Raw genomic sequence first — 13636 nt, 5'->3', positions numbered from 1 at the left:
GAAGCACTTGGGTAAATCCTGCAATACTGTCTGAATTAACGAGATTGAAAGTAACGATGTTATTGCACCTGTGAACTTCATAATGAGATGGCGAAGATGTATTAACGCGAGGCCTTGAATCGACTAATTGTTAAGAATGCAGTCGATGGGGTCTAATAAGATCGGTTCAAGAAACACAATGAAGTCAGCAACATGACTTTACAAATGACTTTACAAATGACTTAACAAATTTTTCTACTAATAAAATTCAAAAGTCGTTTTAGTACAAAATAAGAGAGGGTTCGAGTTGCTCTTTGGATTTTTTTGGTGACTCAACCTGGAGAAACATCTTGAAATCATAGTCCGCCCATACAATCCCCGAAACCCGTCAATACCACGGATTTCGAACAAATCCCCGATTTAAACAAATAACAATCCTAGAAGATTCAGTCATTTAACCCCAAAGTAGATGTCACTCACACATCTCTCCAAGACAGTTGCTGCACTACACTTGCGCCCAAAGCTTCAACAATCCCCATGCGAAAATTCGGAAACACGCTACTTTGAAACAAAATCAAACTCACGCATTATCATCCACTAGCCGCACATTTCCACAAATTTCCACACTATCCCGCGCATTCCCACATTCCACGACTTTCACCTCGCGTATTCCAAACTCACTTATCGTCCTGCAGCAACAATTTGCAGCCATTTGCAGCCATCGCTGACCCCGTATGCCGGCACGTGAGATGAGTCCATAGGGCTGCTTACTTATCAAGCCAAACAAACCCAGCCGCACAATTTGACGGCACAAATTTTCACAAATAACACCTTTTCATTTACTCGTTTTCATTGTTTATCTATCCCATGTCTCCAGCTCACACCGGCGAGGAGACTCCTCTACTAAGCACCTCTGCATCCTCATCTGAAACTGTGGCTCCCGATCTGAGACACCATACTACGCATGGATCAACCGACACTCAGAATCGAGGAAGCTTCTCGGGAAGTGCCAAGAGTATAGGGCTGACGATTGGACTGAGCTCTGGAAGTTCAAATACCCTTAGTCAAACGAGCGGCAACGGCGCCAGCTCCGAAAGTCTACATCTCAAACGGTCCTCTTTTGATACTGAGAGCTCGACAGATACAGAGCAGCCGCTCATCGACGACGATCTCAAGGATTTGTCTCCGACTGTTCGTGAAACGGTGCCTTTGACCGATGATCCCACGGTGCCGGTGATCACGTTCCGGTACTTTGTGCTTTCAACGTTGTTCATCGTTCCTGGTGCGTTCATCGACACTGTCAATGCGTTCCGGACCACCTCGGCGGCATATTCTATTTTCTTCGTGCAGATTGCGGGCCATGCGGCTGGGAAATGGATGGCGCGCGTGCTTCCTAAGCGTCGTGTGCGGTTGTTGGGGCTTCTGTTTGACCTCAATCCTGGCCCGTGGTCAGTCAAGGAAACGACCCTCCTCACCATCACCGCGAAGAGCGGCGCGACAGGAAACTTGGCCACTAACGCGTTGGCGTTGGTTGAGCTTTTCTTTGGCGTCCGTGTGCCCGCGGTTGCCGCCCTTCTGTTCATGTGGGCGATAGTGTTCATAGGCTACTCGTATGCCGCCATCGCCAAAAACGTCGTGAGCTACGATCCGCAGTTCCCGTGGCCGCAGTCTTTGATGCAAACAGCGCTCTTACAGAGCCAGGCTCGCGAGACGAGCCGCAGTGGCCGGTTGCAGATGACCGTGTTCTATTGGTGCGCGCTTGTGTTTTGCTTGTGGCACTTTTTTCCGGAGTTTCTCTTCCCGATGGTCTCTTCGGTGGCTGTGCTCTGCTATATGGCACCAAACAACCCCACTGTCAATTTCATTGGCTCTGGCTTGGGAGGAATGGGGTTCCTCAATTTCTCCTTTGACTGGGCCAACATCACGTCTCTGGTGATGATCTATCCGTACTGGGTTCAAGTTATTCAGTTCATTGCATTTGCTCTCGGAGCATGGGTTCTCATCCCGCTCGCCAAATGGTCTCTGTTGTTTTCATTCAAGCACGGACTCATGTCAAACAAACTCTTCACTTCAGATGGGCTTATCTATCCTTCGGAGAAGCTCTTGACCGCAGACGGTCTATTCAACGCCACCGCTTATGCTCACTATGGCCCTGTTCATTTAGGAGCGCAAAGAGCCTGGAACATGTTTTTTGATTACGCTGGCTATTTGTCAGGAATCGCATGGGTTGTTCTTTTCGGCTACGACAAACTCAAGCTGAGCTGGTCCGGAACGCGCAAAGCCCACAACGATAGACTCAACAAGCTTAACAGAGTTTACGAAGATGTCCCAATTACATGGTATGCGGGTCTTTTTATCTGCTCGGCCCTCGCTCTTGGCTGGGTCCACTCGGCGGGCTATTTATTCATGCCTTGGTGGACGTGCATCATCGGGCTTTTGGTAGGCTCCATTATCGTCACTCCCTTGATGTGGCTTTATGCCACGTCTAATTTTCAGCTCCCTATAGGAACGTTCAACGAGCTCTTGTATGGCTTTTTGGTTCAAAACCAACCTAACAGACACCCGGGAGGTGCTGCATTTTTTGGAAGCGTTGCTGGCAACGCTTGGTATCGTTCACAATTCCATCTTGAACTGATGAAGTTGGGATTCTATAATCACATTCCGCCCAAAGCTGTCTTTTTTTCGCAATGCTATGGAGAGCTTATTGGAGTTCCAATTAATTATTTCACTTTTAGGTGGGTGATGTCAACAAAGTGGGACTACTTGAGCGGGAAGTTGAAGGATCCTTTGCATCAATGGACTGGACAGGCAGTTGTGACGTATCACACTAATGCTATTCAGTATGTTGTCTTGGGACCCAAGAGATTGTTTCAGAACTATCCACTCTTGCCTTATGGATTTGTTCTTGGAGTCGTGGCACCACTCTGTGTCTTTTTACTTCATAAACGGTTTCCTAAAAGTGGCTTACAGTTCCATCTATGGAACACGACGGTTTTTTTCGCCACCATGAGCCATTTCTATGGTAACATTTCCACTGGATATCTTTCGAAATTCATTGCCGGCACGTTTGTCATGCTTTACGTTTACCGGTATCGACACAAATTATGGCGCAAATATAATTATGTTGTCGCTGCCGGGCTTGATACTGGGTTTAATCTCGCGTTATCGATTCTATTTATTGTCTTCTCTTTTGGTGTCACGGCTCCTAATTGGTTTGGAAACAACGCCGACAACATCGAACGATGCTTTGCTTTGTGAGTTTGCAAGAAAGGGAATAATTTTTAGATTTTTATAGAAATCATCCAATGACATAGGTATTTTTTGTCTGATTCAGTAAGTGAGTGAAGTATATGTGTCAACGATAAACCGCACATTGACACGAACCAACAGTGAAGATTTACAAATTTAAAAATAAAGATCCATTCTGAAACTCCCCTACAATTAACAATTGAAATTCGTCGACTATTTCTCTCCATCTTCCCTCTAAGAGTTTCACGTGATCCTCCCCCATACATTAGTGGCAAACCATACTACCAATCTCCACCACTAACCACACACCTACAATTCCCCACACAACATGGTATGTTATCTCCAATTATCCTAATAGACCCCACTAACAACTCTAGACTTCGATAGGTACTGGTTACGACTTGTCCAATAGTGTATTCTCGCCCGGTATGTACTTTCACCCAAAACCCAGATTCACCCAAAACACCACCGATTGGATCCATATACTAACTAACAGATGGAAGAAACTTCCAAGTCGAGTACGCCATGAAGGCTGTGGAGAACGGCTCCACCTCAATTGGTATCAAAGCCAAAGATGGCGTCGTATTGGCTGTGGAGAAAATCGTCAACTCCAAATTGTTGGTGCCTGGCAAGAACAAAAGAATACAGACCATAGATAGACACATTGGAGTTGCATACTCCGGCTTGTTGCCAGATGGACGTCACTTCGTGAACCGTGGTCGTGATGAGGCTAGCACATACTCCAACATGTACAAGGAGCCAGTCAGTATCCCGCATTTGATGGACCGGTTGGGTCTCTATGTTCAGAACTACACCTGTTACAATTCTGTGCGTCCCTTTGGTGTTGTTTCTATCGTTGGTGGTGTCGACGCCAACGGTCCACATTTGTACATGATCGAGCCCAGTGGAACGTACTGGGGATACACAGGCGCTGCCACCGGTAAGGGCAGACAGACCGCCAAGTCGGAGTTGGAGAAATTGAATTTCGAGGAGTTGACCGTGCGTGAGGCAGTGAAACACGCTGCGCGTATCATCCGCCAGGCGCACGAGGATAACAAGGATAAGGACTACGAGTTGGAAATCACCTGGTGTTCTCTTGAAGAGACTGGTGGCCAGCACCAGTTCGTCCCCGAAGACTTGTTGCAGGAGGCAATCAAGTTTGCGCAGGAGGAGGACGACGAGGACGACGAGGATGAGGAGGACACCGAGATGGCAACCTAAGCTCTGTGCCCGCTGTATACGTAGCCTATTGAACAAAATAGAATCTTAAATTAGAAGTTGGTACACGCTGTATTTAGTTTCAGTACGGGTTGCTCTCGTACCCTGGAAGAATTGGCTCCAGTTCGTCTTCCACCTCATTTGCCAAAGGGTCTATGACCGCGTACGGTGGCAAGTCTTCCTCCGGGGGATGAGAATCATCGTCTTGATCAAAGTTTCCAGGAAAAGCGAGCAACGGGGATACAACTTCCAGTGAGAGTAAGTAATATGCACCGTCGCTGGTATAGCCATCTCCGCTCATGTTGTAGGTATTAGGTGATGTAAATGTTTGCGCTTGAATAACAATGTTTTGGCTGAAAATTTGTGTATTTCTATCAGACGACCGCAAAAGTAAGTCAAGTGTTCAGTTTGGCTGATGCAATTATACAAGGCGCCGGGCATACTTTGTTATGCGTGCTCGAATAGTGAAGTACTATTGACATAATCTTTCCGCGATGCAAATATTGCTTAGAATATCAACTGATGGGTAATGGTCGGAAGGAAAGTTCAGCTCGGCGTTCGATCATCAAATCACTCTTGGCCAATACTTGTACTACACAAGGCATAGTTTATATGGTGTATTGACAAGCTTCTATAGAAAATGATGATTACTAACAACAAGATTACATTTGAAATTGAAAGCTCTCATTAATCACAGAATTATACGAAACGACAGTTGCCTCTTTGCATCGGTGATTCAGACTCGAATTACACAAGGCATAGTTGATGCGATGTATAGACAAGCTGCTATAGAGAATGAGAGATGAATACCATTTATTTTCGTTTAAAGTTGAGTAATTTCACTCATTACAAAATTGCATGACACGGCAGGTTCCTCTCTGTATTGTTATCTGTCAGAATCTCCAATACAGCGTGTAAGTGACACATTCTTCACACAAAATTCTCGAAACTCCACCAAAAGAAAAACCCCGAGTAATTCAGTCATATTCAGTCATATTCATTCTCAAAAAAAAACTAAATACTCTCCCATCTAAACTGTCGCATCTCATCTCAACTCACTACTACTCCCATCTCCATGTACAGGTAAACAATAACACCACAACAACAAACTACATAGATCAAAATAGATCCTCGGCCCGTACCTGGCCACCCTCAATTAAAAAGTAAAACATCTGACGCTAATCATATATATTAGACCTCCATGGACAGTAGCCCCGACGTCTCAGGCCAAGAATCAAACGAGACTGATCTCGTTTTGAGTTGCGACTCTAGTCTGTTTGTGACGAACCCCATACCTAATTCTCATAACAACTCGCGCAGAAATGACATTGAGGGACCCTCTTTTGCGGCAGATCGGTCAATTCGTTTCAGCTCTGTTTCAAAACTCGCGAATCTCGAATCTGAAACACATCCTGAAACACATCCTGAAACACATCCTGAAACACACCCTGAAACACACACCATAGCCATGTCTAAGGACAAAGCCCTTGCCACCCCCAAAACACAACCACAGCAAGATTATTTGGTTTCACCTATTAGAGAAAAATTGGCCAGAGAAGACGTTTCAAGTATAGCTGAGTCGTCCTTCTCTAGAAATAGGAATCTGTCACGACTACTGCGTGGTCTGTCCAGTGGCAGCGAAATCGAGTTCCAGAACTCCTCATTTCTTGACGACACTGGCGAACAGTTCGATCTCGACATCAACTTAGACGACCATAAGCCCACAAGAGCACCAGAGGACCAATCCTTCTGGCTTGCGTGTAAGTCTGCCAGCCCGCAGAAATTCACCGTGGGCCAACGGCAGTACTTGACACAAAGAAAGCTTGCCGCGGATTCTGTTTCCGATATCAATTCAAACGCTAGAATTGCCGAACTCACTAAGCTGCTCACCAACTGTAAAATCCAAATTAGACTCTACGAGAAGTTTCTTCAAGACCTAATAGAAAAGCATAGTGTTGACGCAGGGGATCTTGAGATACTTCACCAGCTGTGGAACGCTGGATCCTTGGCGAGCTCGCTGCCTTTTGTAGACCCGGCAACTCCAACCAAAAACCCCGCGTCGGAATCCGAACTTGCGGATATCACGGCTCTAGTGGAGGATTTGCACGAAAGTCTTGAGGACTTCCAGAATAGGTGGAAGGAGGCCGATCAACGCGCCACATCCTTGGACCACATTCTCAGGGCCTGGAGCTCTGAATTGGTAGATTTACTCGAGTTGATAGGTTGTGAAAAGAAAATAGATTTGAGTCTTGCTCCACAGGAGATAATGAAGGCCGCTCGGCCCTTGTTACTGGAGTACTTGCACTCCTCTGCCTCCAAAAAAAATGGTGGCCAGCATGATGAATTCGAAATGCGAAAACGGTTCGAGCATCTTAACTTGAGCGACAAGGGTGACGTCAAACCCAATGATACCGTTCATGAACCGCTAAGTCCTTCCGATAGCCAGCAGAGCATCAACATTTCCCAAGAGTCGCTGGACGACTATTTACCAACAAGCGAAGAAGTTGCCGATGCCTTTAAAGTATATCAGGCCAGAATCGACGAGCTTCAAGATGAAGTTGAAGCTTTGAAAGAGGCAAACCGGAGGAGCTCTTCCCAAGATCTGAGCGAACAAACCATCTTCTCAAGCGCTGTGGTTGGAAAAGAAGATGACAACACTTTGCAACGGGAACACGAGGCTTTGCAACTTGCGTACAAAGAGTTGTCCGAAAGATTCCGCGTCTCTCAGGATAATGCCAGTACCAAGATCAATTCCCTCACCAATCAACTCAACAATCAGAAGAGAGAAGTGTCAGCGTTGCGGTCCAATGTAGCAGACTTCGATGGAATCCAACGAGAACTTGATGCTGCTGTTGAAAAGCAGCGTGTCCTCACGTCCGAAAAGATCCGACTCTCATACGAAGTTGAATCCCTTCAAAATGACAAGGATTCTCTCCGAAATACCATTGATAATTTGACAAGAGAGCTTCTGCGCCAGAGAACACCGGTGCAACAAGTTGAAGATACGACTACAGTACTGCAAGATGAGATCTATGCCAAATTGTTCAATGATGTGTTTTTGGCAGACATGCGATATTTCCAAAGGCTTCTTGTCTCATTTAACAAAATCGCAGACGATAAATCGCTCGTTGAACCCACACGGAAGCTCGAGTCCCTTGCCCCGCTATGTGCCAAGCTACTCTTACTGACGCCCGAAACGGTGACCTTTGCTCTTGATCATCATAATTCCGTCTTTGGGTTTTTTGCGAAAGCCGTAGATGTGATCGTCAAGGATCACATCAAACTACTACTCAAGCAAGAAGAGGACAAGGTTGTGGCCAAGAAACGTCATCAATATCTAGTGCAACACATTGAGGAACTTGAAAAGCAGCTCAAATTGGAGAAGGAAAATCTTCCACAGGAAAACCAGTACCGGATCGACGAACTCACCAACCGCTGGAAGGCCGAGCGTGAAGCGCGTGTATCGGAGAGCAGAGCTGCTCAGCGGCGTTTCAACGAGCTTCGAGTAGAAAACTCAAAGTTTGCTAATGTATAAATTTATTTATTTGAGTAGCGACAAACAGCATTACTGAATGTGTTTCAGAGTCCCGCTTCAATACTATCTAGATGATACATGTCTACCCATTATATTACATCATCCAAACAAAATAAGAAATTCTACAAAACCAGCCAATTCAGAGTCCCAATTCTTCACCCCTTCCATATTTTCGCCCCCAACTTTCACCCCAACTTTCCCATAATTTGTGTTCCTCTCTCACCGCATCCGTGCACCGGCCCCCCACTGAAAAATTTTTAGACCACCAAGTCCTCTCCCAAACACAAAATGCCCTCTCTCAAAGAGCTCGAGAGCCAAATCAACTTGGACGACATCGACTTCTCCGACTTGGAGGCCAAGTACGCCGTCAGCGCCGACTTGGGTTCCGAAAACTACGTCGTCGTCGACGGTGCCCCTAAAGCTCCAGCCTCCAAAGCACCTTTGTTGGAAAAGGTCTTGCGCAAGTTCTTGAGCAAGGCCGGCGAGGTTTTGGAAGGCGAGGCCGGTATCTATCTCCCTGTTGAAGACAACATGACCAAGGGTTTCCTCTTTGCTCAGTACAAGACCGCCGAGATGGCCTCTGCTGCTGTATCCCAACTCAACGGAAAGCCTTTGGACGCCAAGCACAGATTGTATGTGAACAAGATCTCGGACATCGAGAAGTACTGTAGTGAGGGTAGCGTTCCTCTGTCGTTTGTGGAGCCAGAGATTCCTCCAATGGAGTCTCACGGCTACTTGAAGTCGTGGTTGATGGACGAGAGTGGCCGCGACCAGGTCGCCTTGCACTTCTCCGAGAGCGTTGGTGTTTACTGGAGCAACAAGAAGAACGAGCCCAAGGCCGTTTTCGAGCCTCGCAAGGGTTTCACCTCCAAGTACGCCAAGTTCTCGCCCAAGGGTACTTACATGTTCTCCATCCATCCTCAGGGTATTCAATCGTGGGGTGGTGAGAACTTTGAGCGCATCAACAAGTTTGTTCACCCACAGGTTCGTTTGATCGACTTCTCGCCAAACGAGAAGTACATGGTCACCTTGGCCCCTACCCCAATCGAGCGTCCTACCACCGCCGAGGAATTGAAGGACTTCCCATTCGGTCCTGAGTCTGAGGGCCACAAGTTGGTCATTTGGGACTTGCTTACCGGTGAGCCCGTCAGAACTTTCGCTTTGCCACCACACTTGGAGGGCCTGAAGGAGATGCCATGGCCTTTGGTCAAGTGGTCTTTCGACGACAAGTACTGTTGTCGTCAAGGTCCTGATGCTTTGGCCATCTACGAGACTCCTTCGTTCCAATTGTTGGAGAAGAAGTTGGTCAAGATCGAGGGTATTGTGGACTTCGAGTGGGCCCCAGCCGGTGTCAAGCTTTCTGGTTCCCGTGTCGAGGGCGGTGAGCATGTATTGTCTTACTGGACCCCAGAAACCACCAACCAGACCGCCAGAGTTGCATTGATGCAAATTCCATCCAGAAAGGTCATCAGAACCATCAACGTGTTCCAGGTCAGTGACGTCAAGATGCACTGGCAAGACCAAGCAGACATGTTGTGTGTCAAGGTCGACCGTCACACCAAGTCCGGAAAGACCTTCTTCTCCAACTTGGAGTTCTTCAGAACTACCGAGAGAGACGTGCCTGTCGAGAAGTTGGAGTTGAAGGAGGTTTGTATCAACTTCGCCTGGGAACCAAAGTCTGAGAAGTTCATTATCATCTCCAGATTGGATGACGGTAACAACAACCCAGCTATTCCAAGAAACAACATTTCTTTCTACGTCCGTGAGGCTCCTACCAAGGGTAAAGCCGTCAAGTTCAAGGTTTTGAGTAACGTTGAAAACAAGCACACCAACACTATCTACTGGTCTCCTTTCGGCAGATACGCTGTCACCGCTACCATTGCTAAGTCTTCTGGTGAGTTGGACTTCTACGACACCCAATTCGAGAACGAGAAGAACCCTAAGCTCTCTGAGGTCAAATTGTTGAAGAACGAGAAGTTTGGCGGTATGACCAACATCTCCTGGGACCCATCTGGAAGATTCCTTGCTGCTTGGTCTACCTCCTGGGTGCACTCCATCGAGAACGGTTACAAGTTGTACGACTTCACTGGTAACTTGTTGCTCGACGAGACCGTTGAGCAGTTCAAGGACTTGATCTGGAGACCAAGACCTGCAACCTTGCTCACCTCTGCAGACATCAAGTCTGTCAAGAAGAGAATCCGTGAGTACAGCGCTCAATTCGACGAGATCGATGCTATGGAGGCAGATGCTGCCACCAGAGATGCTATCTTGTTGCGTCACAAGTTGTTGGAAGAGTGGAAGGAGTACAGATCCAAGTACGCTACCCACGAATCCAAGGAGCAGGATGTGGAGGCCGAGATTGTGGAGGAGATCAAGGAGGAGATCATCGAAGAGAAGGAGGAGATTGTGGAGTAAATCTCTTTTACATAACGTGTACAATACAACATTTACAGAGACTCTATGTAGTTCGAGTAGTTGCTTTCTTCTGACTATTGAGAATGAGATGACAATTGTCTCCCACTCCAGTGTTTTATATCATGTTCAAAAATTGGAGCCTTCTGCATCGTTGATTTCCAAGCACCTAGATAGAATCAGATATCACAACGAGAACGAGTGCCAGCTATAGAAATTCAATTTGTCAATAGTTCTATCAGAATTCGTTTCTACCCAAAATAAATCCAATGCATTTGCTCTACAAAGTCTCACTTTAAACGAATCTATATTCTCTATATACATTAGACAGCCTTTGTCTTCAACTGAAGACCGTGCCACTTGGCAATTTCCTCCTTCAAAGCATCGTTGACCAAACGGTGCTGCTTGACCATCGGTAGCCCCTTGAACGCTTCACTCTCGACAGAAATGGCAAACATGGATCCACATCCACCACTGACGTCCTTGACGTCGAGCTTTTTGGGCGAAAACTTGGATGCGAGGATGTCGAAGATCTTACGTTCGTATGCTTCCGTTGGCGGCGTCAACAAGCGCCGAACAAACGGTTTGCTGTGGATTTGTAGTCTCTGCCACATTAGAAGTAGTAGTAGGTGGAAATCGACCTGCAGACTTCAGAGTAAGCAGTGATGGGTCAGATATTAGTGGATGAGATAGAGAACATGACAATTTTTTAATGGTTGTGGAAATTCAAAGAAGTAATGTGAGTTGGGTTTTACTTTTCTCTGTTTTTCTTCTGGTCATCGGTATTTAGCTTTGACACAGTTTAGGCTCTTTCTCGATACGAAGTACGGAGTGCGTTGGTTGAAGGAGAATGGCATGTAGATTTGGCTCAATTGATTAGATTAATCAATTTTGTGTTATTTTTCGAGATAAACTTGTTTTGAATATTTAACTGCTTTGGACCCAGACGCATCTTGGGTCTATATTCCTTGAGAATATTCTCCACTGAAGGTCGATGCAAATGTCTTCTGTAAACTTATCTCGAATTTTTCAACTAGTAAAATAAATGCCAAACTTATCTCCCGATACGTTCGCTCAATTCGAATTTGTATAATCTGACCCACTTTACTCTATCTCTCACTGTACTACCACTGCTGATTTACCCCAGATTCTACTCCAAACACAACCACATGTCTCTACGGATCGTCGTGTGCGGCGACGACACCGTCGGCAAGTCCAGTCTCATCGCAGCGTTCACAAAAGAGGAGTTTGTCTCCAGTGTCCCGGGAATCATCCCCCCAATCGTCATTTCGAAGGAAGACTTCGAAACACAAAGAGACGCCTCTGACGAGGGTGATCTCAACCTCCTGTCCCTCTCGGACCATTTGCCGGACAAAACCGTAATTGTAGATACACGTGCCACAGACCAGGCCGCCCTCAGTCGGGAATTGAAGCAGGCCGATGTGATCTTGTTGGTCTATCTGGATCACTACACATACGAACGAGTGTCGCTTCATTGGATGCCGATGTTTCGTGCCATGGGTGTCAATGTGCCCATCATCGTGTGTGAGAATAAGTGCGATGCTGTAGAGAAATCGTCGTCGTCGTTTAAACACATCCGGTCCGATGAGTTCATGCCTTTGATCTCGGACTATAAGGAAATAGAGGCGTGTTTGCGTTGTAGTGCCAAAACAAACAGGAATGTTGTCGAGGCGTTTTATTTGTGTCAGCGGGCGTTTACCCATCCTATCTCGCCGATTTTCGATTCCAAAGAGGGGAGTTTGAAAGCCGCCGCGGTCGAGGCCTTGAAACGTATTTTTTTCCTCTGTGATGGCGATCAAGATGGACTTCTCAACTTCAAAGAATTCTCAGATCTACATATGAAATGCTTCTCTCGGCCTGCCTCGCAGGAGCAGTTCGACGACATCCTCCAGACAGTGGACGCCATCATTCTTCCAGAAGACTCGACAGCCAGTTCCACCCGAGGCATTTCTGAAAACGCGTTTATCATTTTGAATAAAATATATGCTGAAAAGGGTCGCCATGAGACTATTTGGGGTATCTTCCGGGCCTTTCACTACACTAACTCGCTCTCTTTGAATGACAAGTTTCTCTATCCAAAGATAGAAATCAACCAGAAATCAAGTGTTGAGCTCAGTCCAACAGGCTATAGATTCTTTGTTGATCTATTCATCAAGTTTGACAAGGACAACGACGGAGGCCTAAGTGAGGTTGAGTTGAATAATTTGTTCGTCCCGACTCCTGGCATCCCGAAGTTGTGGACCGAAACACAATTTCCTTCCTCGATCGTCTGCACTGAAAAAGGCTATGTGTCTCTTCAGGGTTGGTTAGCACAATGGAACTTGACAACGTTCTTAGATCATAAGACCACTCTTGAATACTTGGCCTATTTGGGATTTGATGAGGGAAATTCCACCAAGGCCATTAAAGTGACCAAGCCTAGGAAACTCCGGCAGAAGCAAGGGAAGCAGTACCGTGGTCCAGTGACTGATCGCAATGTCTTTAACTGTTATATTATCGGAGCTCCAAAATCTGGAAAAACATCTCTTCTCGAATCTTTCATTCACGGAACTTTCAGCGACATCTATCTGCCAACGATCAAGCCAAAGGTATGTGTCAAGGACATAGAACTTCGTGGTGGAAAGCAATGTTACTTGATCTTAGAGGAACTCGGGGAACTCGAGCCCGCCATATTAGAGAACCAGAAGCGCCTTGATCAATGCGATGTGATTTGCTACACCTACGACTCATCGGATCCTGACCTGTTTCAATACTTGGTGGATTTAAGAGAGAAGTATCACAAGCTCTTGGACGATGTGCCATCCGTCTTCGCCGCGCTTAAAGCAGACTTAGACAAGCAGCAGCAGAGAAGTGATGTTCAACCCGAAAACTACACACGAGATCTATTTCTCAGTTCACCATCGCATATTTCGAGCTCCTGGACTACGTCTATTCATGAGCTTTTCATTCAACTAGTGGACGCTGCGCAGGTCCCCAGCACAGCCACCCCAGGCCTCGAAACACATCCAGACACAAAAGACTTTGAAAATGTCAAGCCCGTGGTAATTGCCGGAGGCGCGATAGCGGTGATGGCCATTTTTTCTGTGTGGATTTTCCGTAGCGCACAGCGGCAATCTTCATCCATGTGAGGTGTGCACGACTGGCCAACTCCCCAGAGTGTGTAGTTCACCACAGTGCGATGCTCATCGCTCTTCACAGTGAAAAATTACACACTTACAAAAT

At 46.5% G+C, this 13636-nt stretch overlaps 6 protein-coding genes across 6 annotated transcripts; 5 read left to right on the top strand and 1 right to left on the bottom strand.

Annotated features, from left to right (window-relative positions):
- Positions 1 to 846: 846 nt before the first annotated feature.
- On the top strand, positions 847 to 3237 carry PUMCH_001192 (uncharacterized protein; the record flags this gene model as incomplete). Its single annotated transcript, XM_063020256.1, has 1 exon — positions 847 to 3237. The coding sequence occupies one exon, from the start codon at positions 847 to 849 to the stop codon at positions 3235 to 3237; it is 2391 nt and encodes a 796-aa protein (XP_062876326.1).
- Positions 3238 to 3753: 516 nt separating this feature from the next.
- On the top strand, positions 3754 to 4449 carry PUMCH_001191 (uncharacterized protein; the record flags this gene model as incomplete). Its single annotated transcript, XM_063020255.1, has 1 exon — positions 3754 to 4449. The coding sequence occupies one exon, from the start codon at positions 3754 to 3756 to the stop codon at positions 4447 to 4449; it is 696 nt and encodes a 231-aa protein (XP_062876325.1).
- Positions 4450 to 5647: 1198 nt separating this feature from the next.
- Positions 5648 to 7981, top strand: PUMCH_001190 (uncharacterized protein; the record flags this gene model as incomplete). The annotated part of the gene is made up of 1 exon (XM_063020254.1): positions 5648 to 7981. The coding sequence occupies one exon, from the start codon at positions 5648 to 5650 to the stop codon at positions 7979 to 7981; it is 2334 nt and encodes a 777-aa protein (XP_062876324.1).
- Positions 7982 to 8269: 288 nt separating this feature from the next.
- PUMCH_001189 (uncharacterized protein) lies at positions 8270 to 10396 on the top strand (the record flags this gene model as incomplete). The annotated part of the gene is made up of 1 exon (XM_063020253.1): positions 8270 to 10396. One exon carries the CDS (start codon positions 8270 to 8272, stop codon positions 10394 to 10396), a length of 2127 nt encoding a protein of 708 aa, XP_062876323.1.
- A 320-nt stretch (positions 10397 to 10716) lies between these two features.
- PUMCH_001188 (uncharacterized protein) lies at positions 10717 to 11007 on the bottom strand (the record flags this gene model as incomplete). The annotated part of the gene is made up of 1 exon (XM_063020252.1): positions 10717 to 11007. The coding sequence occupies one exon, from the start codon at positions 11005 to 11007 to the stop codon at positions 10717 to 10719; it is 291 nt and encodes a 96-aa protein (XP_062876322.1).
- Positions 11008 to 11562: 555 nt separating this feature from the next.
- On the top strand, positions 11563 to 13542 carry PUMCH_001187 (uncharacterized protein; the record flags this gene model as incomplete). Its single annotated transcript, XM_063020251.1, has 1 exon — positions 11563 to 13542. The coding sequence occupies one exon, from the start codon at positions 11563 to 11565 to the stop codon at positions 13540 to 13542; it is 1980 nt and encodes a 659-aa protein (XP_062876321.1).
- Positions 13543 to 13636: the final 94 nt, after the last annotated feature.

This window comes from Australozyma saopauloensis, chromosome 1 (genome assembly GCF_035610405.1).
Source record: "Australozyma saopauloensis chromosome 1, complete sequence".
NCBI lineage: Eukaryota > Fungi > Ascomycota > Pichiomycetes > Serinales > Metschnikowiaceae > Australozyma > Australozyma saopauloensis.
The sequence above is the reverse complement of the archived record's forward strand: the minus strand, read 5'-3'. Positions and strand labels throughout refer to the sequence as shown.